At 39.9% G+C, this 24,988-nt stretch overlaps 2 protein-coding genes across 5 annotated transcripts in view; both read left to right on the forward strand.

Annotated features, from left to right (window-relative positions):
* The window catches only part of LOC117443441 (leucine-rich repeat-containing protein 49), a 73,318-nt gene that overhangs the window by 30,717 nt on the left and 17,613 nt on the right, over positions 1 to 24,988 (forward strand). The window contains exons 12-13 of the mRNA XM_034079430.1: positions 13,557 to 13,732; positions 17,548 to 17,643. Coding sequence (XP_033935321.1) covers positions 13,557 to 13,732; positions 17,548 to 17,643 — 272 coding nt within the window. The remainder of the gene's footprint in view (positions 1 to 13,556; positions 13,733 to 17,547; positions 17,644 to 24,988) is intronic.
* LOC117443453 (N-lysine methyltransferase KMT5A-A-like) lies at positions 637 to 11,368 on the forward strand. 4 transcript variants are annotated; one of them, XR_004551674.2, is made up of 7 exons: positions 637 to 733; positions 4,689 to 4,835; positions 5,651 to 5,807; positions 7,777 to 7,969; positions 9,102 to 9,203; positions 10,253 to 10,363; positions 10,845 to 11,368. XR_004551674.2 is itself a non-coding variant. In XM_071202547.1 (6 exons), the coding sequence occupies exons 2-6, from the start codon at positions 4,721 to 4,723 to the stop codon at positions 9,103 to 9,105; spliced, it is 375 nt and encodes a 124-aa protein (XP_071058648.1). In that variant the 5' UTR covers positions 637 to 733; positions 4,689 to 4,720; the 3' UTR covers positions 9,106 to 9,126. The 4 variants fall into 4 exon arrangements, 1 of the variants encoding a protein (XP_071058648.1); XR_011642964.1 differs by having other exon boundaries at positions 7,903 to 7,969; XR_011642963.1 differs by lacking the exon at positions 637 to 733 and adding an exon at positions 3,724 to 3,808.

Below are 24,988 nucleotides of genomic sequence, written 5' to 3' on the forward strand. Positions count from 1 at the left end.
AAACAAACAAACATTTAGATTCAGACATAGATTTGTTTAAATATACACAGCTAACAGGGTCTGTCAATTATTTGTTAGCTTGATCTAAGATTTTCTGTCTTATACATGCAACTGTTTTGCAGTAAACGTGTGTGTGTGTGTGTGTGTGTGTGTGTGTGTGTGTGTGTGTGTGTGTGTGTGTGTGTGTGTGTGTGTGTGTGTGTGTGTGTGTGTGTGTGTGTGTGTGTGTGTGTGTGTGTGTGTGTGTGTGTGTGTGTGTGTGTGTGTGTGTGTGTGTGTGTGTGTGTGTGTGTGTGTGTGTGTGTGTGTGTGTGTGTGTGTGTGTGCACTTGTTCTTATTACTTTGTGAGGCCTCTAAACAGGGAGAATACTTACGTTGTGGGGCCCAGGTCCGTTGTGGGGCCCAAAAAGGTGGCCCCCACAAATATTAATGCTATAAATGAGCTCTAGAGCTTACCCTTATATGCCTCTTGCTTTTTTTTCACTTGGCCCACAACGTCACAAAATATGGAAAAGTGTGTCAACTATTTTTTTCCCCGGAGGCCATTCGGTGTAACTACAGTTATACACACTTCCTGAAAGTGTGTAACATTTAAGCCAATCAGATGCAGGCAACCAAATCACGTGTGATGTGCGTAATCCCGCGAGATATTGCGAGATCTCATGCAGCCATTTCCCCTGCATTGAATTACTTACATGAATACCAACACATGGACTTTGCTGTGAGCAATAGGTAAGTTGATTTAATATGTTTTGGTTTAATATTATATTTATTTGGTTTATAACAAAGTGTCCCTCCACATTTATTGCAGTTGTTTCTTGATATGTTTCTAATTGTGATTAAGTAAGTCATATTTGTAACTGCTCAGTAGGCTTTAGCTACCTATAGCTGCTAATATTATCAGCTGCTTAGCGTAGCAGCTAAGTGGTAATCATTTGCAATCGGAGTGCAACAGTATAGTGAATTAAGAGGCATTATTTACCATATTCAGGCTTTTGGTCAGATGTGGGTGAAGTCAGAGGTGCTAATATTAGCAGCTACTTAGCAGCAATTGCTAAGCAAAGCAGCCAAGTGTTAAGCATAGCAGCTAAGGGCTGTAGTAAATGTAGAAGGACTCAGATCTTGGACTTGAGTAAGAGTAGAAGTACTCAGATCTTGTACTTGAGTAAATGTAGAAGTACTCAGATCTTGTACATGAGTACAAGTTGAAGTACTCAGATCTTGGACTTGAGTAAGAGTAGAAGTACTCAGATATTGTAGTAAAACTAGAAGTACTCAGATATTGTACTTGAGTAAAAGTAGAAGTACTCAGTTATTGTACTTGAGTAAAAGTAGAAGTACTCAGATATTATACTTGAGTAAATGCAGAAGTACTCAAATATTGTACTTGAGTAAAAGTAGAAGTACTCAGATCTTATACTTGAGTAAAACTAGAAGTACTCAGATCTTGTACTTGAGTAAAAGTAGAAGTACTCAGATATTGTACTTGAGTAAAAGTAGAAGTACTCAGATATTGTAGGAAAAGTAGAAGTACTCAGATATTGTATTTGAGTAAAAGTAGAAGTACTCAGAGCTTGTAGTAAATGTAGAAGTACTCAGATATTGTACTCGAGTAAAAGTAGAAGTACTCAGAGCTTGTAGTAAATGTAGAAGTACTCAGATATTGTACTTGAGTAAAATAGAAGTACTCAGATATTGTAGTAAAAGTAGAAGTACTCAGATATTGTACTTGAGTAAAAGTAGAAGTACTCAGAGCTTGTAGTAAATGTAGAAGTACTCAGATATTGTACTCGAGTAAAAGTAGAAGTACTCAGATATTGTACTTGAGTAAAAGTAGAAGTACTCAGATATTGTACTCGAGTAAAAGTAGAAGTACTCAGATCTTGTAGTAAAAGTAGAAGTACTCAGATATTGTACTTGAGTAAAAGTAGAAGTACTCAGTTCTTGTACTTGAGTAAAAGTAGAAGTACTCAGATAATATACTTGAGTAAATGCAGAAGTACTCAAATATTGTACTTGAGTAAAAGTAGAAGTACTCAAATATTGTACTTGAGTAAAAGTAGAAGTACTCAGATATTGTACTTGAGTAAAAGTAGAAGTACTCAGATCTTGTACTTGAGTAAAAGTAGAAGTACTCAGATATTGTACTTGAGTAAAAGTAGAAGTACTCAGATATTGTAGGAAAAGTAGAAGTACTCAGATATTGTACTTGAGTAAAAGTAAAAGTACTCAGAGCTTGTAGTAAATGTAGAAGTACTCAGATATTGTACTCGAGTAAAAGTAGAAGTACTCAGAGCTTGTACTTGAGTAAAAGTAGAAGTACTCAGATAATATACTTGAGTAAATGCAGAAGTACTCAAATATTGTACTTGAGTAAAAGTAGAAGTACTCAAATATTGTACTTGAGTAAAAGTACTCAGATCTTATACTTGAGTAAAAGTAGAAGTACTCAGATCTTGTACTTGAGTAAAAGTAAAAGTACTCAGATATTGTACTTGAGTAAAAGTAGAAGTACTCAGATATTGTAGTAAAAGTAGAAGTACTCAGATGTTATACTTGAGTAAAAGTAGAAGTACTCAGATCATGTACTTGAGTAAAAGTAGAAGTACTCAGATATTGTACTTGAGTAAAAGTAGAAGTACTCAGATATTGTAGTCAAAGTAGAAGTACTCAGATATTGTACTTGAGTAAAAGTAGAAGTACTCAGTTATTGTACTTGAGTAAAAGTAGAAGTACTCAGATCTTGTACTTGAATAAAAGTAGAAGTACTCAGATATTGTACTTGAGTAAAAGTAGAAGTATTCAGATATTGTACTTGAGTAAAAGTAGAAGTAGGCTACTCAGATCTTGTACTTGAGTACAAGTAAAGATAGCATCAGGATTCAGGGAGTTAACAACGGCAATATTCCTGTGGTTCGTTTCACCGTGCATTTGCAGAGCATGCTGCACGCGCACCTGATTGCCCTCCCCTCCCCCACTCTTACCAAGCTGTGCTGTGACTTCAGTAACAGGACAGAGCAGTGATGCAGTGACGCGTCTTAAAACCCGGACGTAAGCTGCTGGTTCCCTCGCAAGGTGATTTCTCCTCCATAGAATTTTGGAAAATAGCTCTAAATAAGATCTGTGGAAAACGAACCTGTTAGATAAATGCACGTTTTCAGCCGGATAATATCCACATGTCTACCCTACTTTTATAATTTTTTAATCGATATATTTATGATTAGAAAATCATTAGAAAGTGGGCTTGGTGATTAACACGGAACTGTATATACTGCAAAAGCACTTTATTTATGTTGTATGTTTTTTATTTAATTAACCTGTGTTTATGCAATGTATTCATGTGCAATTCTCAAATTAGTGAAGTGTACACAGGCACGGGGATGAGAGGAGCGCATGCAGACACGTGATGTAAAGTCTTGTTTTTTAAACGTATGCACGCCTGGAAATCCTTTTTGTGTCCACGTGACGTGTGCAACAAATATTGGAGGCACTGCTGAGGTATTAATGTTTCGCCGTGTCTACAATCGGTTACAACAACAAGCAGAACCACGTACTTTACAAGTTGGCTGCATTAGCCTTCTCACAGAGTCTGTTGACAAATCAAATGCTGTGAAGATGAATCTGCGTCATCGATGTTCGTCCAATCAGAGTCTGTAATGCTGCCGCCTCAATCTGTGTTTAAACCAGGTTTAAACACACGTTTTTAAAGCATACAAGTAGCCTAGTTAGATAGCATCAGTATTCACGGAGTTAACTAAGGGAGAAACGAAAATATTGTGGTGCCTCGTTTTACCGTGAGTGAAAACGGTAAGTTTATATTTGGTCGGTGAGGCTGTGACGTTAGGCTGCGTTGGGCAGGAGAGGTTTTATTTCCGGCAACTCCTGTGAATGAAAGGATTTGTCTCGCCTCGAAAACGAAACTTAATTTTGCATTACAATATATAATAATATACATTATCTGTATATTCTACGTGTTATTCACTGTTAAATACGGCGTGGTTTTTAATCACTTTTATTCGGTGAAAGTGACCTGACGGTGAAGTAAGCTAAGCTTGTGTTATTGGTTCGGGCATCTTCGTGAGGGAGGGGGAGAGGCACCGCACACCCGTGAAAGTGAGTTGAGGGAAGAACTCGTTCTGGCATCGGAGAGAGAAGGGGGAGGGGATTTAAGGCTTCAACTGTGCATTATGTGAGCATCTGCTCTAGTTGGTCTCAGAGCCCCATACATATAATGTATATATATTTATATATATATATATATATATATAAATGCATGTTTAAAATCTCAAAATAAAACTTGCACCAATGCAATTCAAATGATGCTGCAGAAAAATAACTGCTTGAATTCCCTGTTGAGAAGCTCAAGAGGGAGTTTCTCAGGACATCATGCAGTACAAGCGAACTCTTTTAGTGCACCTATGGCTGTCATGTGGCACTTCTCTCTGTAAAAGTTGTGTAAATAAATGCATATTTTACCTTTTTAGCCAGAGAACGTTAGCTAGCTATTACTTTTCTTAATAAATTAAGTTGGAATATTATTGGCTTCAATAAGTTATGTGACAATGGTTAGTATTACACCTCCGAATAAATGAACTTACTGACACTGCTGTGCACCTGCAAACATTGAAATATCCTGAACAGGATCAGGGTGTGATTTAATAATAAAGAGTGTTCTTCTGTCTAACAGGTGAGATGGCTGACCATTAAAAAAACAAAACAATGCAGAGATCAGTGAGAAAGAGACGGCTTGGTCCTCAACAGGATGCTGAACAGCACATTAAGTTGAGGACTGACAAGGCTGGTCTCGAAGAGCATTTTATCGACCAGTTTAAAGGTAAGTGCTTAAAATGTTCTATGTTTTTAAATGAACACAAGCAAATAGTGCAAATTATATCACAATATCTTAATTCATAATCCCAACATTGCTTCCTATGTTCATTTTAACTCCAAAAAGTTACTTCTTACTGGCAGTATTATCATTTAAATAAAAAATCTATGCAATTATTAAAAAGCAAATGTTGTTATATTTGGTAAAATTTTCTAAAGATTCCTTCATCGATAAATCCAATACTTCAAGGTTTTGTAATAAGCCACTTACAAAAGTATAACGCACGTTTTTAAAACAAAAGAAACATCATTATGCCTGTCAGAGACATCTCCACAAAGGTCAGACTGGGCATCATATCATTATATATATATATATCATCGTATTCAAATAAATGTTTAATCTGAATTAATTCTGCTCTAGCTGGGTTAAATATGGATTAACACAGGCATATTCTCCATTTTACAAACATAAGAAGGTGCTACTTGTACATTGGCATGTCACACTGTTGTCTCCTGTGTTGTGTATTGCTGCTCTTAGTCTTTTGGATACTTTTGCATGGAAAACTATGTTGGAGAAGAGCAAATCTTAGTTTTGTAGTGCTGTGAATTACTTGAATTGGCTTATTGATAGAAAGGTGAAAGAAGGCTGAGGGGTTCTTGCCCTTTTCTCCCAAGTTGTCTTCAATATCATTAAAGTTAACTCTTGAGATTTGACCTCAATTCATATTGAGATCTCTCTTTTTTTAACTTGCAATATAATGGCTTCAAACAAAAAATATGTTTAAGTGAATCATGTAATAAAGATGTCTTCTTACTTTAAAGGTCGAGGTGTGTTTGCTGCTAAAGTTTTCACAAAAGGAGAGTTTGTGCTTGAGTACCGGGGCAAACTTTACAACCAGGATGATGTCAACACCAAAAACTACCGTGACACAGAAGCAACATTCCTGTTTGATCTGAAATGGGATGGGAAATGTTTGTGGTAAGTCATAATAAATGCTATTGTTTGCTGTTATAAAAATGCACTGCTCTAGTTAGAAACTCACATAAGAATAATCAATAATAGAATCTAGGGCTGCACGATATATCGCGTTGTGACGATAATCGCGTTATGCGCATTCACATCGCAGGACGTGCAATATTAAGTAGGCAAATTAACTCAAACACGTCATGTTACAATTATTTTTGCTGCTTGCTACAAAAGGAAACCTCGCGCTCTCATGTCAGGGGTATTTGAGTGAGTGACATGCCGGCTCTGCATGCACAGCAAACCACCAATCACAATCATTCTTGATCAGAGGCCTGTCCTACGAAGCTGGATTTTCCCTTAGCGAGCTAACTTCAGGGGAAACTGGGTTTCCGGTCCTACGATGCTGGTTCTCTTCTTATCGGGCTAGATCTCCATGGTAACTTATGCTGTGCGGCTAGCCTGCTCCGGAGCAGGTTAGGTTCCAGGCTAGGAGATCAACTCAGTGAAAGCACCGCCTGCTGACCAATCAGAGCTCAGTGTGCGGAGTTTAAAGCGATCAAGTCATATTACAGGGCGACTGTGGCTGCGAGGGAGTGCAGTCGTCTTTCAACCAGAAGGTTGTGGGTTCGATCCCAGCCCGTGCAGTCAACATGTCGATGTATCCTTGAGCAAGATACTTAACCCTGAGTTGCTCCCGATGGCATGGCCAACGGTGTGTGAATGTGTATGTATGTTAGTGCATGTCCTAACATACACTGCTCAGTATGAATGGGTAAACGACATGTAGTATGTAAAGCGCTTTGAGGGGTCTTAAAGACTGGATAAAGCGCTATATAAGTACAGTCCATTTACCATTTACCATTACAGGAGAAAGGAAATAGAAAAGCTGCCTTTGCAGGAAAGACGGCCGGCAAAAATCACCGACTGTGTGAACATTAATAGAATATCACCTCCATCTTCAGAGCAATCTGACTATTATAACATTAGCGTTAAGAAAGCTTACTGAAATATCTGCCACAACATCAGTACCCGGATCAGAGTAACATTAAGTACAGTCCGCGGCACATCACTTCATAATGTATCATATATCTCCTTATCTGAGTCAGCTGAGCCGTATCTGGCCGTGCAGCACTCACAGCGTCACAGACTGGATGCAGAAGGATTATTTTAAGCAACACATTAAGTTGACGAAACACTCGAGACAAATGTAATTAAAGTCAGATCGTGTTTTAGACGGGGCAGTGATATCATAAACCTGTTAATGTACGCATTCAAACACGTGTTCTGTTCCCAGCTGTATTCACCTTGCAGGTGCAGCTCTGTGGCTTTGATCCTGATCAAGTGTTTAAGTCATGGATGTTTAAAGTTTAACTTCTTCATTTTTGTCTGATATTATAGTTTTTCATTCAGGAAGTATGACGCTGCGCTGTCAGTACGCTTGTCCATGTTTGTGATTGGTCAAATGTTGCTAACCCCGCCCCTTTCATGTGAACGCGCACTCAGCCGGACAGAGAAACCCTGGCTTAACGAGTTGATAACCAGCGTCGTAGGACCGCTTAGTGAGAGCGCGTTTGTTTTGAATTAGGTAAGCCGGGTAACTCAAACATATCAGGTTATGTTGAACCGGCTTCGTAGTTCAGGTCTCTGATCACAGCAGGATAACAGAGCTAACTCAGCTTGTTGCTCTGATAACTTAAGATCCAGAAGTCCGTGATTAAATTGTTCATCCGGTTAAATATTGTTAAAATAATAATAATAAAATATTGTTCTTCAATTCCTGTATTTTTTCATATTGCAGGGGAAAGAAATATCGCAATGTCAGTTTTTTCAAATATCGTGCAGCCCTAATAGAACCTGACCTTGTCTGTCTAATCTTTTTTTCTTCATGATTTTCTTTTAAATGTAACTGACAATTCTCCACACTATATCCAACCCAAGTATGCAAGTTCTACTACTAACATGTAATCTCTATTTATTTAAGTCTTGATGCATCGGTTGAAGACAAGTCACTGGGTAGGCTTGTAAACAATGACCACAACATGCCCAACTGCAAGATGAGAACCATTGTCCTTGATGGGATGCCACATCTCTGCCTTTTTGCCCTTAGTGACATCGCCCCAGAGGAAGAAATATTCTACAATTATGGGGATGCAGACTGGCCTTGGCGCAAACAGGTACACATATAACTCAAAACTAACACGTGATTTAACACATGTTTTTGTTTCCCTCCATATAATTATAGTACCTAATTAATTTGTTGTTCGATTAACAAGTCATTTTAAATGGTTCAGATGTGGCAAACTATACTGGTATTGGAGAATTCATTAGATTTGCTATAAGTTTGGTCTGCTACCTCTATGAGCAAGTGGGGGAGTGACACTTTAATTGATGATGTATTTAATTAAATGCAGAACTTGACAGATTTCACCTGACAACTTGCATGCCCTTGCTTGCTTTTCAGTTAGCTAATGTTTGCAGCTCATGATTATTACATTACGTTGCATTTAGCTGACGTTTTTATCCAAAGCGACTTACAATAAGTGCGTTCAACCAACAAGATACAAACTTGAAGAAAACAGAATTATAAAGTACATCAGGCTTCATAGAGCCAAACATTTCAAGTGCTACTCAACTGGCTTTAGATAAGCCAGTCCTTTATTAGTATATAAGTGCTTTGTTAGTAGTTCTATCGCTCGAGGTGGAGTCGAAAGAGATGAGTTTTCAGTCTGGAAGGTGTGTGAGCTTTCTGCTGTCCTGATGTCAATGGGAGCTCATTCCACCATCTTGGAGCCAGGATAGCAAACCCACGTGTTTTTGCTGAAGGGAACTTGGGTCCCCCTCGCAGCGAGGGTGCAGCGAGCCGTCTGGCTGATGCAGAGCGGAGTGCACGTGCTGGGGTGTACGGTTTAACCATGTCCTGGATGTAGGAAGGACCAGATCCATTCGCAGCATGGTACGCAAGCACCAGTGTCTTGAAGTGGATTCTAGCAGTTACCGGAAGCCAGTGGAGGGAGCGGAGGAGCGGCGTGGTGTGGGAACATGTAGGAAGGTTGAAGACCAGGCGAGCCGCTGCATTCTGGATGAGCTGCAGAGGTCGGATGGCACATGCAGGTAGACCAGCCAGGAGGGAGTTGCAGTAGTCTAGGCGTGAGGTGACGAGAGCCTGGACCAGAACCTGCGTGGCTTTCTGGGTCAGGAGGGGTAGTATCCTCCTGATGTTGTAAAGCGTGTATCTGCAGCAGCGGGTTATCTCAACATAAATGTTTACTATCTTCTTAGTGCATTCTTGTTTTTTCTAAGTTGCAGTTGACGACTGAGCAGTATTATCCAGACGCAGTTGAGGAGGAGACCTTCCCCTAAGACTTGTCTTCCCTCAAAACATCCACGACAGACCGTTCTTCGACCGAGGTAATTCAGTAATATAGAGCTGTCTCCACAATCTCATTATGTTGTGCCTTTCACTATGTAGTCCCCATACCAAGACAGGAACTTTTTTTCCGATCTCTTTTTCTGATACAGCTTTAATCCCGTTTCTAATTGGGTGATTTGGAACGATCTGACTGAGGAAACTGAATTGGTTTCATATTTTTGGACTAGCCTAGGTGGGACTTGTTACAGAAACCTGTCACACACACTTGTTTCTAGTCTTGTCCTCATGGGGCCCTCCCGTTTTGTTTGAACTTGAAGTCATTTAAAAATATTTTGGCAATACCTTTAAGTGTCTAAACTCAAGTTGTTGTAGGCATATGTTTATACTATTTGAGCATAAGGATTTTTCAAATGGTGATCGTTTACCTTAGCCTTGATGGGACTTGTTACAGAAACCTGTCACACACACTTGTTTCTAGTCTTGTCCTCATGGGGCCCTCCCGTTTGGTTTTAGCTTGAAGTCATTTAAAAATATGTTGGCAATACCTTTAAGTGTCTACACTCAAGTTGTTGTAGGCATATGTTTATACTATTTGAGCATAAGGATTTTTCAAATGGTGATCGTTTACCTTAGCCTTGATGGGACTTGTTACAGAAACCTGTCACACACACTTGTTTCTAGTCTTGTCCTCATGGGGCCCTCCCGTTTGGTTTTAGCTTGAAGTCATTTAAAAATATTTTGGCAATACCTTTAAGTGTCTACACTCAAGTTGTTGTAGGCATCATTCTACATAATCTAGCACTGTAACTAAATATGCTGAATATATAGAAACCATAACCAAATTAATCAAAACTCAAACCAAATAAAGATACTACTATATTTTGATTATAAGTAAAGGACCATCTGACATTATCAATCAAGCTATACTTCTTATTAGAAAACAATAATTCTGTCATGGGGTTAACAAATAACTAGCACCAACAATGACAATGATCTTGATCCAAAGACTTTTACAAACAACTACTTCATATTTAAAGTCTCCGTATCTCTCTTTAATATATTTCTATCAAATGTTTTCTTTATCCAGATGCCGTAATACAAGACACTGAAGAGTCTGAAGGTGAGGCCAGCATGTCATCCCTTCCAGATAGTACAAGAAAGGTCCTGACGAAACACCAGAAGTCAGCTAAAAAGAGAGGTGAGATGAAAAGTGACTACAATGAGGGTTAGATTGTTTCCCTGTTTAATAGGTTGAAAAGAGGATAACGCAGAGTGATGAATCAGCATCCGTTTAAATAAATTCCTTTTTTATACAGTTTGACAAATCAAACATTTCATGAAAAATACCTTTTATTTTCTAATTCTGATAACAATACTGTAAAGTTTAACCATATGACATATATTCATGCTAGCAATTCATTTAATTTATTCTCTGACAGTGCCTCATCAATTCTTGCTATGGATCAATGAATGTGAGACGTGTTCTGGAAGTAATATGGTCTGTGTTTACATTAGCATCGTTAACACTCAGAGCTAACCTGTACTGGAGAGAGTATGTGTAAAGAAGCAGGAAATAAACAGAAACTCACCTTGTGGTAAACCTGAGAGAGATTCATAACTGTATGATACTGACTCTTAGGCTTCTTAAACCTATAACATGTTTTTTAATGTCCACCTAGGGAAAGAAATGGTTGTGAAGCGCATCTGGACATCTGAGGAAATTGCTGCTGTGGAACGACACTTGAGAAGATGGATATTTATGAATCAGGTTCCAGGAAAAGTTTTGTTGAGGATTGCATCTCTGCTGAACCACAAGCCCTATCAAATAGGGACTGGAGAGGTGTTAAGTATTACATCAAAAATAGAATATCTGCTCTCCGAAGGAAATTGGTATGGTTTTATACCAATGTTAGGCTGATTTTAGGCCTCTTTTTTTTTTTGGCTTCGGATATATTCTGAAGTTGTACATTTTTTTGTTTAAACAATACAGAAAAACATAAGGAAATTTGTATAAAACCATTGGAAACTACTTTCGATGTTAGGCCTTTTTTTGTTGGCTTCGGATATGTTCTGAAGTTGTACATTTTTTTGTTTAAACAATACAGAAAAACATAAGGAAATTGGTATAAAACCATTGGAAACTACTTTCGATGTTAGGCCTTTTTTCCTTTTGAGTCTTCGGATATTTTCTAAACTTGTACATTTTGTTATAACAATACAGAAAAACATAATAATTTTGAAATAAATGTTTATTGCATTAAAAGAATGTTGAAGAGAGTTTATATTAATTATTATTATTAATAATTAGTGTTGGGTATGTTTCCTATCCACTACTTCTCCCATTCACAAATCCAAAAAAAATAAAAAAAATCTATTAATATGCAACAAATATATTCCATTTCAGAGCAGAAGAAATAGCCTTCAAGGGTCAAACTCTGCACATACATCATTCAGCAGGGCACAGTGAAGCTCAAACATTCAACTGTATGAACATGCAATACTTTGAAATGCAAAAGTGTGTGTGGTTGTGTACGAGAATCTCTTTAATCAATTTTTTCAATTCTAGCATCAAATTCGTGTGACGCGTTCTCGCGGTAGCCAATCAGCGGTGAGGATCTCAGCCTGACATTGGATCAGAAAACCAAAACCTCAGCCGTTAGCTGTTAGCACTCAGAGCTCACAGCTCCTCATATCTGTTCAGAAACTGGACAAAAGTTAAACATGAACAAAACACAGACTGTCTGTGTCATGGCGAATACAGTCGCTGTTGTATCTGTATCATGTTGTTGTGAGTCCGGATGGAGCATATACAACGTTAGTTTAGCCTGGTCGATCCGATCTCCATTCAGAAAAGACGCATTTTAAAAGGTTTTTCGCCTGCCGTCTTGTCTGCAGACTTGCCAAAGCATTAATTCATGGTTTTTACTAACCGGTATCAGTATGTTGTTTCTTCGGCATCATTTTGAAACATGTATTACAATTAAATCATGGTAAGTCCATGGGTATAAGCCCCCACCCCTCTCCAGCACGTCCTGTTTGAATGACAGAAGTAAACACAGCTGACAGCCACGGTGAAATTAGAGCGATGCAAATATTTACATTGCGTCCGGTGTGAACGCAGCCTAATGCAGTTCAGATACCAGACCACTGTTCTGACGCCTTTAAAGAAACTTTGAGATGTTAATAGTGCGCGGGCACAAAGGCCATGGTGGCTGTAGCACGTACAATTATTTTCGGGGCATCACGGCCAGACCGAGGGGCAACAACGGCCGTGGCCACCGTGGTCGCCGTGAAATTCCTACCCTGGTAACAAGGAAAGTCCATCCAACTCAATAATGTGTCTATAGTAACTCTGATCCCTTCCAAGATATGTAAACTAGAAATATGTGTGTGTCTGATCCCTTCCAAGATATGAAAACTAGAAATATGTGTGTGTGTGTGTATAATGGACCTCATAAGTGCTGACCGCTAGAAACTGAGCCCCACTAAGTGGGTAAAAAACTAGCGTGATGACAAAAGCTTGGAATTATGTTTATTTTAAGTGATTTTTGTGATTCTAATTTTTTTTCTATATTGCCTGATTTTTTTACGGAGGTCTAGTATAGTTGGAAAGGGTGGGCCCCACAATTGGGTAAAATCAGTTCGGGCCCCACAATTGAGTTGCACAAGGATGTGTGTGTGTGTGTGTGTGTGTGTGTGTGTGTGTGTGTGTGTGTGTGCGTGCAGGGGTACATATTGATGTGTCTCCTCGCTGCAGAGGTGTCTTCTGCTGAGAGATGGTCTTTGTGCAGGACTCTTTGTCTCTCAGTAACCTAACTCCCGTTAATCCTGGCTGTTGAGAAACATGTTATATTGAATGTCCTCGCCAAAGATCCTGACTCACCCCTGCATCGGGGAGTGGCGCATTCCAACCCTGAGCATATCGAAACTACAGCCTGTCCAGGAGAGAACAATCAAAAGAACGAATGTGCAGACGTCTTCTCTTAAAGGGAGGGGATGGCACTCTTACTGCTGTATCTGCATTCAAATGCTGCAGTAACCCGAGCAAACACATTGGACTAACACATGCGTATAGAATTTCAGATCTAACTTTAATGAGGTTAATAAGCCTGTGATTATTTAAGAGGGACAGAGGGGTTCCATTAGCTCTGTGTATGACCTCTGTGTTCTGCTCACGAGAACTGTCACTTGAAACCTTCTCTCTCTGTGTGTGTGTGTGTGTGTGTGTGTGTGTCTGTCTGTCTGTCTGTCTGTCTGTCTGTCTGTCTGTCTGTCTGTCTGTCTGTCTGTCTGTCTGTCTGTCTGTCTGTCTGTCTGTCTGTCTGTCTGTCTGTCTGTCTGTCTGTCTGTGTGTGTGTGTGTGCGCGTGTGTGTGTGTCATGTTCATGAAGGAGAAGCGGCGCCTGGCGATCCGTAATGCGGCGCAGCAGTGGGAGGGGGTCAGGGCCAGCCTGGAGCTGCCACCAACAAATGGTGCTAAAGAGGAAGTGAGTCCAGAGAACAGCCCCGCCCACAGCCCCGCGCAGACCAATGGCCTCGCACAGGAACCGTCTCCAGATGAACCCAGGTAGAACATCAACACATCTACCTGTAGTGCTATTTCTCAACCTTGAATGTGTTGGTGTGAGTTGCTGAGTTTAGCACTTCGGGATTTGAAATCAAATATGAAGTGCTTTATAAATGGAACCCATTATTATTATTATTATAGTTGCTGAGTGTTTGAGATATCGGGTGTAGAGATGTCCGTCTTCGCTCCAAGGTGAAGGAACTCATTGGCTTGTGTGTGATAAATACATTTGAAACACTCAACTGAAATGTGTCTTTCGAGAAATCATGGTTTCTAAACAGAAATGCCCAATTCTGGATCAATAAAGTACATCTTATCTAAAGGTAATACACAGACCTTGTTGTGAGCTTTTAGCAAATTCTTTCTACCAGACTACTTATCGCCCACCAAAATCACCGAAGCAGAGATGCGCACCATCTCCCCCGGCTTCATCACCATGCCTACCACAATCATCCAAACCAAAACAATCTGCAAACTGATATCTGCTGGGTCCAGGCTCAAGGGCGTATGGCACTCTCAACTCTTTCCAGGACATGCCCGGGCCCTGCCTGCCAGTAGCTTTGCCGATATCTGTGTTGATAGGTAATAGATTAAGAGCGGTGAATCATCTTAGATACAGGAAGCACTCAAACGTTTCTGTGAGTTTATCTAATTTAGCAGTGATTCCATGTCAGCCACAGCTTGTTACAAAAAACATGACTGATAGTGTGTTTAACAAACTTAAACTAGCTTTATTAAATGTCAGGTCTTTGGCAGGAAAAACATTTTTAATCAATGATTTTATCACTGAGCACAATCTCGATTTTATGTTTTTAACAGAAATTTGGATTGAACAAAATAACAGTGCAGCTGTTCTTATCGAATCAACCCCTCCCAACTTTAGTTTTATGAGTCAGGAAAGAATGCATAAGAAAGGGGGTGGAGTTGCTATTCTGTTCAATGATTCCCTTCAATGCAGGAAGACATCGTATGGAAACTTTGATTATTTTGAATATGTGGCCCTTCAGCTGAAATGCTCCTCTCGAGCTCTGTTCCTAAATATCTATAGGCCACCCAAATACTGTGCAAGCTTTTTTGATGACCTCACTGAACTGCTGTCTATAGTGTGTATTGACTTTGACCGTCTAGTCATTGTTGGTGATTTTAACATCCATGTTGACAACCCCCAGGACAGAGGGGCTAAAGAACTGTTTTGTGTTCTTGATAACTATGGACTGACTCAACATGTGACAGAGCCCACGCACAATAAGGGGCACACTCTGGACTTAATTATTTCAAAGGGTCTGAATATCTCTAAGGTTGTGGTGACTGATGTTGCACTCTCGGATCATTCCTGTGTTTTCTTTGAGAGCTCTATTTCTGTTCACACAAGTGTTCAAAAAGAGGTAACCACAAAGCGATATTTAACTGAAAATACTAGGGAAATGTTTACTCAGAATTTTTCTTCCACACTTGCCCCTGCAAAAAATTAAAAATGTTATAGATGCCATTGCTCCAATTAAGGTAAAGGAAGTGACTGGGAAGAAAATATCTCCATGGAGAAAGGCCATGACCATTAAAACAGAAAAAAGAGAATGTCGAAAAGCTGAACGCAGGTGGCGAAAAACAAATCTCCAGGTTCACTTTGAAATTTATAAAGAGAGACTTGGCCTTTATAATTTGGAATTGAAAAACACAAAACAATCATTCTTCTCTGACATCATTACCAACAACAAAAACAACGCACGTGCCTTGTTTGTTACCGTCGACAGACTAACTAACCCCCCAGTGTCAGTAGCCTCTGAATTTCTATCCACCAGGGCGTGCAATGATTTTGCCTCCTTTTTCACTGACAAAATTCAGAAAATCATGACACATCAATTCAGACATCATGACACAATTCCATCAGATTAATGATAAAAACCTAGAGGACATTATACAACTTCTGAAGTCCTCCTCCTGCTGCCTTGATATTATTCCAACAGGATTTTTCAAAGATGTTTTGCTTTGCATGGCCTCAGATCTACTTCATATAGTAAACAAGTCTCTTCACTCAGGTATTTTTCCACAGGCCCTGAAAACTGCAGTCATTAAACCGCTCTTAAAAAAATAATAATCTAGATGCTTCAGTAATGAACAATTACAGGCCCATATCAAACCTGCCATTTCTAGGTAAAATCATTGAAAGAGTTGTTTTTCAACAGTTGAGTAATTTCTTGCATTTAAATAGTTGTTTCGATGTGTTCCAGTCAGGCTTTCGTCCAAACCACAGCACTGAGACTGCTCTTGTAAAGGTCTTCAATGACATCCACTTAAACACAGACAGTGGCAGAACTTCAGTGTTAGTATTATTAGATCTCAGTGCTGCGTTTGACACTGTTGACCACAGCATATTACTGGACCGACTGGAAAACTGGGTGGGACTTTAGGAAACAGTTCTAAATTGGTTTGAATCCTACTTAAAGGACAGAAACAACGTTGTTTCTATAGGTAAATACACATCTGAGTTGACAAATATGACATGTGGGGTTCCTCAAGGCTCCATCTTGGGGCCTCTTCTCTTTAACATCTACATGCTACCACTGGCTCAGATAATGAAGAACAACAAAATAAGTTACCATAGCTATGCAGATGACACACAAATGTACGTAACCATTTCACCAGGAGACTATGCTCCAATTCAAACACTGAGTAAGTGCATTGAACAAATCAATGACTGGATGCGTCAGAACTTTCTCCAATTAAACAAAGATAAAACTGAGGTAATGGTTTTTGGAGCCAAGGCAGAACGTTTAAAAGTTAGCGCTGAGCTTCAGTCTGCAATGTTCAAAACAACAGATAAAGCCAGAAATCTAGGTGTAGTCATGGACTCTGACCTGAGTTTCAACAGTCACATTAAAACAGTTACTAAATCAGGCTACTATCACCTAAAGAACATATCTAGGATTAAAAGACTAATGTCACAGCAGGATTTGGAAAAACTTGTCCATGCCTTTATCTTCAGTAGACTCGACTACTGCAATGGTGTCTTCACAGGTCTCACTAAAAAATCTATTAGAAAGCTGCAGCTGATTCAGAACGCCGCTGCTCGAGTCCTCACTAACACTAAGAAAGTGGATCACATCACTCCTGCTCTGAAGTCTTTACACTGGCTTCCTGTGTGTCAAAGAATATATTTCAAAAATATTGCTGCTGGTTTATAAAGCACTGAATGGTTTAGACCCAAAATACATTACTGACCTCCTGCTAAACTATGAACCATCCAGATCTCTCAGGTCTTCAGGGACTGGTCAGCTTTCTGTCCCCAGAGTCAGAACTAAACATGGTAAAGCAGCGTTCAGTTATTATGCTCCAAATATCTGGAACAAACTCCCAGAAACCTGCAGGTCCGCTGCAACTCTTACTACTTTTAAATCCAGGCTGAAGACTTTTCTTTTTGTCGCTACTTTTAATTGAACTATTCATATCTTAAACTGCACTGTAACTTTTATCCATGTACTTTTTCTTGTAATGTTTAATTGAACTATTTATATTTTAGACTACACTGTAACTTTTATCCATGTATTTTTCCTTAATGTTTATTTGATTAGCTTTTCTTTTTTAATGCTTAATGTCTTTCTTTTTTTTTTTTTTTTTTTTGTAAAGCACTTTGAATTGCCTTGCGTTGAAAAGTGCTCTATAACTAAACTTGCCTTGCCTTGCCTTGCCTTGCCTTATCACAGTTTTAAACCGGTTAATAATAGTTAACCTTGTCTTGCTGTGATCTCATCTGAGAGGTGTTGGAATGAAATAGCTATCTCTGTTCTGAGTTTGTTTGCTTTGTTCTGTTTCATTAGGCGGGTTAGCCCAGGTTCAGGACCAGAGCGACCGCCAATGGGAATGGAGAACCGACTCCGGACCAACAGCCGTCCAAACAGCCCACGGGATCCAAAGTAAGACAACAGAAGATTTGTTCTCTCTCCCCCTGAAGAGGATTCAGATCTGACGTGTTGAAGTTAGCGGTGACAGACAGTGACTGACAGGTGGTTTCAATCATATGACCCGCAAAGTATTTTTAGCTCTAATATAAATAAATGATGTGTGTCTGGCACATTGACCTGCTTCATATCAAGGTTTCTTTGCAGTGTTCTTTGCAGCTGAACAATGACAAATGTTCATCCTGATCATCCTGGAAACAGATTTGATTCCTGCAACAGCTGCTACATGCAAGGTTCAAGGTTCTTTATTTGTCAAACGAACATAGCTACAGTGTAGTTATGTCGATGAAAATCTTAGGTCACAGGCTCCTCCAACAGAGCAACACAAAACACAGATAAACAGAAACATATAGTGCAAGTAAATAGTAAATACAAGAAGAAAATAGTTTAAAAAAGTGAAATAGTGCAATAAGAGTCTATATTCAAGTCATTGAAATATGATATATTAGGTAAATAGATCAATAATTTTTTAAGTAGCAGCCAGATGAATATCGTGGATGTTGTTTCAACAGTTCAGGTGTTTAACAGTCTCACTGCCTGTGGGATGAAACTGTCCCTGAGGCTGGTGGTTTTAGTCCGGATGCTGTGGTACCGCCGGCCAGACGGCAGCAGACAGAACAGTGTGTGGCTGGGGTGATGGGGGTCTTTTGTAATCCGGAGGGCTTTCTTCCTGAGCTGCTGGGAGTAGAGGTCCTCCGTGGATGGCAGCTCCGTCCTGGTGGTGTTCTGTGCAGTTTTCACCACCCTCTGTAAACCCTTACGATTGAGGGCGGTGCCGCTGCCGTACCAGGCCGTGATGCAGCCAGTCAGGATGCTCTATGGTGCACCTGTAGAAGTTGCAGAGTATCCTGGAGTCCATGTTGAACCTGCTCAGCCTGCGGAGGAAGAAGAGCCGCTGTCCAACCCCCATATTGAAATATTCTTTAAAACACATTTGAGTTAATCTAGGAGGTGTGTGTTTTGGAGCTCCCTGGTCAAATCAGGACATACCTCCTTAAGATGAGACACTTCTTAATCCACTGTTTATAACATGCTAGGTTGAATGTGAGGACATATCACTCCTGCCCTGACTGTGACCCAGGTCTGGAGGAGTTATGAAAGTGAAGGCTGAGATTAAAGTGGCCATGCACTATAATTACATGTTTCCAACGGGGCTTTTACTGCAATGAAAATGTCTCGAAGCACAATCCCTGAATGGCAGCGGCTCTCCTTTACAGGGTCTATTATAACCTCAGTCATGTGGCCTAACAGGTTATGGTGAGGAGCTGGACTCACGCGATACCTCACTCCTTTGAGATGCGAGTTGTATTGCTTTGGCTTGTATTGAATGACAAAATACCAAGGGCCATTACAAACCCTGGCACCAACAGTAATTAGAAAGAGAGAATATGTGACTAAAAAGATAAACGACGAATAACGCCTGTGAATATCCACAGTAGGTGGGAAACGTCAGCATGGTTTCAGTCACCGTTGTTTGGGTTTCATGAAAAGTCCACACATGTCTGAAAGCTGTTTGAGTACTAGATGTGACAATTATTCTGCCCAATGTGTAGGGATGGGTATCGTTAAGGTTTTAACGGTACTACTACTTTTATCGATACCGCTTATCAATCCGGTCTTTTAACGGTACTTTTATCGGTTCTTTTGGAGAAAAAAACAAGGTAAACAAATTGTGAACAAAACTAACATTGCTTTTGAATTAAATACATAATATTTCACATCAAAAGAAACAACAACGTTTTAACGAATGGTATTAAATAATCTGATGACAGAACTGTAAACAGAAACTTTAACAAAATAAATAACTCGGTTTCCTCTAATCATAAACCCATGTTTGTATAATTTAGTAAACTCTGTGTTGTTGACCGCATTTTGCAGTCTTTTTGCGTATTAGAAACGGAGTTGGCGACACTAAAACTGCAATATAATGTTTGTGTAGTAATAATACACATGACATATATTTTTGACATGTCTCCAATAGCCTACCGATACAATAATTCAGCCCCGGGCCCGTTTAATACCAGGGCTCGGTACCCATCCCTACCAATGTGAAAGGTGCAGGGGCAGATGATAACATCTGATTTGAGGTCTGTGATTCAGCACTCTTGCCTCGAGTGCTCTCAGTAGGGAATTCCACAGTTTTGGTTAAAAGTCTGAGCATTATAGTAAAAAGAAAATGGCTTAAACATAAAGAAGGGATTAAGGCAGGGGTGTCAAACTCAAGGCCCGGGGGCCAAATCCGGCCCACAACTTCATTTCATGTGGCCCCACAAGAGCTTGCAAAGAATATAATATGTTTATTATACGGTTACAGGCCGCTTTACAGAAGCACATTGCCCATAAACTACATGTCCCACAATGCATCTCAAATTAGACTTTTTTCTCGGAATTTGACTTTTGTGATGATACCTTTTTTTCAAGATTTCACTTATTTATTTTTGTTTTTCCAGAATTTGGCTTTTCTTTTTAAATAATTTTGTGTCACTGAAGAGACTTGCAATTGTTTTCCCTAGACTTCTGCTTTCAGACATAGTTAATTATGAAGTTATGACCCTATCCGATAATAAACCAATGCAGAGGCAATAATGTAATAATACATTATTTTATATATATTTATATATTTATTCTGATATAGTCATATATATAAAACTGGTCCTTTGAGTGCAACCATGATGCTAATGTGGCCCGATTTGAGATTGAGTTTGACTCCCCTGGATTAAGGGAACACGGCAGAGATTGAGTTATTACCCAGAAATCCAATCGTGGTGTTGGTCACCGTGTGAGGAGGCCTTTGTCCTATTGATACATTTGTTTAATAAAGAGATGTGCTGACACCCCGAACAGGTGGTTTTACAAAACATGATGTATCCCCATGATGGTGGGAGGGTATCAGGAGTTTACAGTCTTTGGCACTCACATCTGCTCTACACTGAACATGAAGCCTTTGTTTTCAAAACTGAGATTGTAAAAGACTCTTTGGAAATGATGAAGACCTTTTTGAACATTAAAGCCTGTAAACACGTCACAGTGGAGGCACAACATATGATCCATCATGGGGCCCCTTTAGAGACAGTTTAATAAATCTAAGTTGTGTTTTATTTTGTAGTTTCGGGAATTTGGAACAATATCGATGATTATTTTCATGTTTTAAAACGTCTGGAAAACTGCCAATTGCATTTGACACACAATCCAATCCACTTTATTTCTATGGCACATTTAAAAACAACAGAGTTGAACAAAGTGCTGTACATCATCTACTGTATAAAAAACATAGCATAATACATAAAGAACAGACAGGACATGAAACAAATGTAAAACAAGAGACGATGAAACCAGATCAGAAGCCACAGACTGAAAAACTCTCCTACAGTACATGACGTACAAACAATACAAAACACTAGATAAAAACCCAAATGTAAAAGCACAAGTCGGGACTGCGGATGGAAATGAGCTCAAAGCTAAATCTGGCACTGTTACGCTTGACACATTTTTAATGTTTTAAGCGTTCATCGCCAAATAAACGATTAAATGAAAAAAGTGCCATACCTGGTCTGTAAATGCAAGGGAACAGAAGTGGGTTTTTAAACGAGATTTAAAACCAGGCAGAGTTGGAGCAAGTCTAACCTGGAGGGGCAATTCGTTCCATAATTTTAGAGCTGTAACAGCAAAGGCTCCTCGCTGCTTTAACCTCGATTTAGGGACGACCAGAAGTCGTCTGTCAGCAGACCTCAGTGACCGTGTGGGTGTGTATGGTTTTAAAAGATCTGCCAGGTACCGTGGGGCTAAACCGTTTAGGGCTTTGTGTGCAAACAATAACATTTTAAATTGTATTCTAAAACTGACTGGTAGCCAATGTAAAGAGGCGAGTACAGGCGTAATATGTTCACTTCTGCCTGTCCTTGTAAGGAGGCGTGCAGCAGCATTTTGGACCAGCTGTAAGCGAGACATGGAAGCCTGGCTTACTCCAATGTACAGAGCATTGCAGTAATCCAGTTTAGTGGATATAAAACAATGTATTACTCTCTCAAAGTCATTAAAAGAAAGGAAAGGCTTAACCTTTACTACAATTCTTAGCTGAAAAAAGCTGGATTTTACCACAGAATTTATCTGTTTGTCCAGTTTAAAATCACGATCAATCCGTACACCCAGATTTGTTACAATGGGTTTCACATATGGGACAAGAGAATCCAGCACAGGTGGGGCATTGGGGCCACCACTGGGTCCAAACCCATTACGTCTCATATCTGTTCTTCTACGCACAAAATTCTTTATTATTCCGCCTGTTATTTTGGCCCTCTTCTTCTCCCACATTCCACATCGCAGAAACTCCGTTCAAACATCAAAACGTTCTGCTCGGTCGCGAATCGATTGCAATTACTTTTCTCATTCATAACTTTCATAATTCTTGAGATATAGCCCATAATTCATCACAATTTTAATATTTTAACTTTAACATTGCGCAGCTCGTTAAGGCAGAGTGTGTGAAGTCAGAGTTAGAGTGGTGGACAGTTTGAAATTCGCCTTCATATATTTTTTTTAAACCTGCCATTATTCCCAAACCCTACACTTCTCACACATCATTTTTAAAACTTTCAACATGTCTCCATTAAAGCCCATTGTAATTTCAGGCTGATATTTCCTCACAGCAGCAGCTGCACACCTTTAGTTAATCTGCCAAAAAAAACACATTATTGACCCGAAAGTACACAAAAAGCACACTTCAGATACTCAAGGTCCTTGAGATGCTTCACGCTTTCTAATTTCACCGATATCTGTTACGGTTCTTCAACAAAACGTTCACATGTAAGAGGTTTATCTCTCATTCAGAACAATGCAAACCTTTGATTTCTGGACACCTCGTTAGCTCAAATATAAACACCTGTGTCATGGAACACGATGATGTCATAACTCCAACTGACATGCTCAGGGCAGCAGACTTCAGATAAAGGTTAATGGTCCTGCCCTCAACAGCTCTACGTCAATTATGGGGTGTCATCATGCCGTTTCCATGGAAACGCATCCCTCGCCATAAAAGACGATGTCGCTACACATTAACTCCTATGAAAATGTTCAAAAAGTGCTCAAACTTCACATGTGTGCTAACAGTCTAGCCGTGATGACATATACGGGACAGTTTTGAGATTTCTTCAAATGCCGTTGCCATGACAACACAATGCTCGCCATGAAACACGGTTTTCTCATAACTTCAGTGAAAAAGCTTCAAACGGCCCAAAACTTCACAGGTTTGGTAACGATGCAGCCATCAACGCATCTAAGCATATTATGGGGTGTCATCAAATGCCGTTGCCATGGCGACAGACCACTCGCCATGAAACACGATGTCGCTGTAAGTCCAATGGACACGGTCCAATCGTCCCCCAATCTTCACTTGTATATCACCGGTCCATGCCTCAACAGCTCTACGACAAATCTGAGATCTCACCATATGTCGTTTTCATGGAAACGCATCCCTCGCCATAAAACATGATGTCGCTATAACTCCTATAAAAATGTTCAAAAAGTGCTCAAAATTCACGTGTGCTAACAGTCCAGCCGTGAAGACATCTACGGGACATCCCGTTGCCATGGCAACACAATGCCCGCCATGAAACACGGTTTTCTCATAACTTCAGTGAAAATGCTCCAAATGGCCCAAAACTTCACAGATTTGGTAACGATGCAGCCATCAACGCATCTAAGCATATTATGGGATGTCATCAAATGCCGTTGGCATGGCGACAGATCATTCACCATCAACTTAGTTCAAAAGTTTGCAGTTCAAATATGCTGCTGCTTTTCCAAGAGTTTTTACTTTATTTTCTTCTCTCATCACACATTCAAGCCCCCAGTGTTCATGTATAATTTCAATCTAAATTCTTCACTTTCTTCTTACACATTACATTTCAGCATAGCAGTTTAGCGTCAGCTTTTCAGCATAAAGCATTCCCACTAGCAATTTCTTCAGGAATTGCATTCTCTAGTTAGATCTGTTATTTTACAACGTTAACGTATATCATCTGACTTTATTTTGTGTCTCTGAATAATTGTACTCTTCACAGCTGAGACTTTTCCGACTCAGATCATAATAACTTTGAAATGACTGCTCGGAAAGTAATCTTTCATATGTATGTCATAAACCGTATATTTCGGGGGATTAAGTTGTGATAGATGACAGATGTCCCTTTAAAAACGTGTAGGATTAAGTGAGACCTCCCTAATTGAATTACAAGAGTCTAGGATCCATGTAATCATGACAGACGCTTCGTCAGGTCTTCCCCGCCTCTCTTATTGTTAGCTGCTGTTGTGTTCAGGGCCACGTGGCAGCGTCTCAGCTGTGATTATGGGACAACAATACATGACACAGTGCAGTGTGTTGGTGGCAGGCGTCCACAAGCGACTCTCGTTCTTTACGTGGCTTGTGTACACGTTACGCTCCATCTCCTGCTCTGCTGTCCTGATTTACTGCCTTCAGCACTTTAACACGAGGAGGCGTGGCGTGTCCTGATGATTAAGCAGCCTTTCAGTGTCTGGTGCCTCCCCTTCTATTACCACCAAGTGTCTTTGACTTTGCAACCTTCTTCAATACCAGGTCACCTATTATGCAAAATCCACCTTTTCATGTCTTTTCTACATAAACATGTGTCCCCTCTTCTTCACGTCTCTTCTACATCAACATGTGTCCCCTCTTCTTCATGTCTCTTCTACATCAACATGTGTCCCCTCTTCTTCATGTCTCTTCTACATCAACATGTGTCCCCTCTTCTTCATGTCTCTTCTACATCAACATGTGTCCCCTCTTCTTCACGTCTCTTCTACATCAACATGTGTCCCCTCTTCTTCATGTCTCTTCTACATCAACATGTGTCCCCTCTTCTTCACGTCTCTTCTACATCAACATGAGTCCCCTCTTCTTCACGTCTCTTCTACATCAACATGTGTCCCCTCTTCTTCACGTCTCTTCTACATCAACATGTGTCCCCTCTTCTTCACGTCTCTTCTACATCAACATGTGTCCCCTCTTCTTCATGTCTCTTCTACATCAACATGTGTCCCCTCTTCTTCATGTCTCTTCTACATCAACATGTGTCCCCTCTTCTTCATGTCTCTTCTACATCAACATGTGTCCCCTCTTCTTCACGTCTCTTCTACATCAACATGTGTCCCCTCTTCTTCATGTCTCTTCTACATCAACATGTGTCCCCTCTTCTTCACGTCTCTTCTACATCAACATGTGTCCCCTCTTCTTCATGTCTCTTCTTCATCAACATGTGTCCCCTCTTCTTCATGTCTCTTCTACATC

This window comes from Pseudochaenichthys georgianus, chromosome 3 (assembly GCF_902827115.2).
Source record: "Pseudochaenichthys georgianus chromosome 3, fPseGeo1.2, whole genome shotgun sequence".
Classification (NCBI taxonomy): Eukaryota; Metazoa; Chordata; class Actinopteri; order Perciformes; family Channichthyidae; genus Pseudochaenichthys; species Pseudochaenichthys georgianus.

What these genes read in the sequence shown, in the direction of transcription:
- LOC117443453 (XM_071202547.1), top strand. Translation starts at nt 4,721, where the DNA reads ATGCAGAGATCAGTGAGAAAGAGACGGCTTGGTCCTCAACAGGATGCT. An exon ending in TTTTATCGACCAGTTTAAAG is followed by an intron (nt 4,836 to 5,650) that starts GTAAGTGCTTAA and finishes CTTACTTTAAAG; the next exon opens with GTCGAGGTGTGTTTGCTGCT. An exon ending in GGTTGAAGACAAGTCACTGG is followed by an intron (nt 7,809 to 7,902) that starts GTAGGCTTGTAA and finishes TTTTGCCCTTAG; the next exon opens with TGACATCGCCCCAGAGGAAG.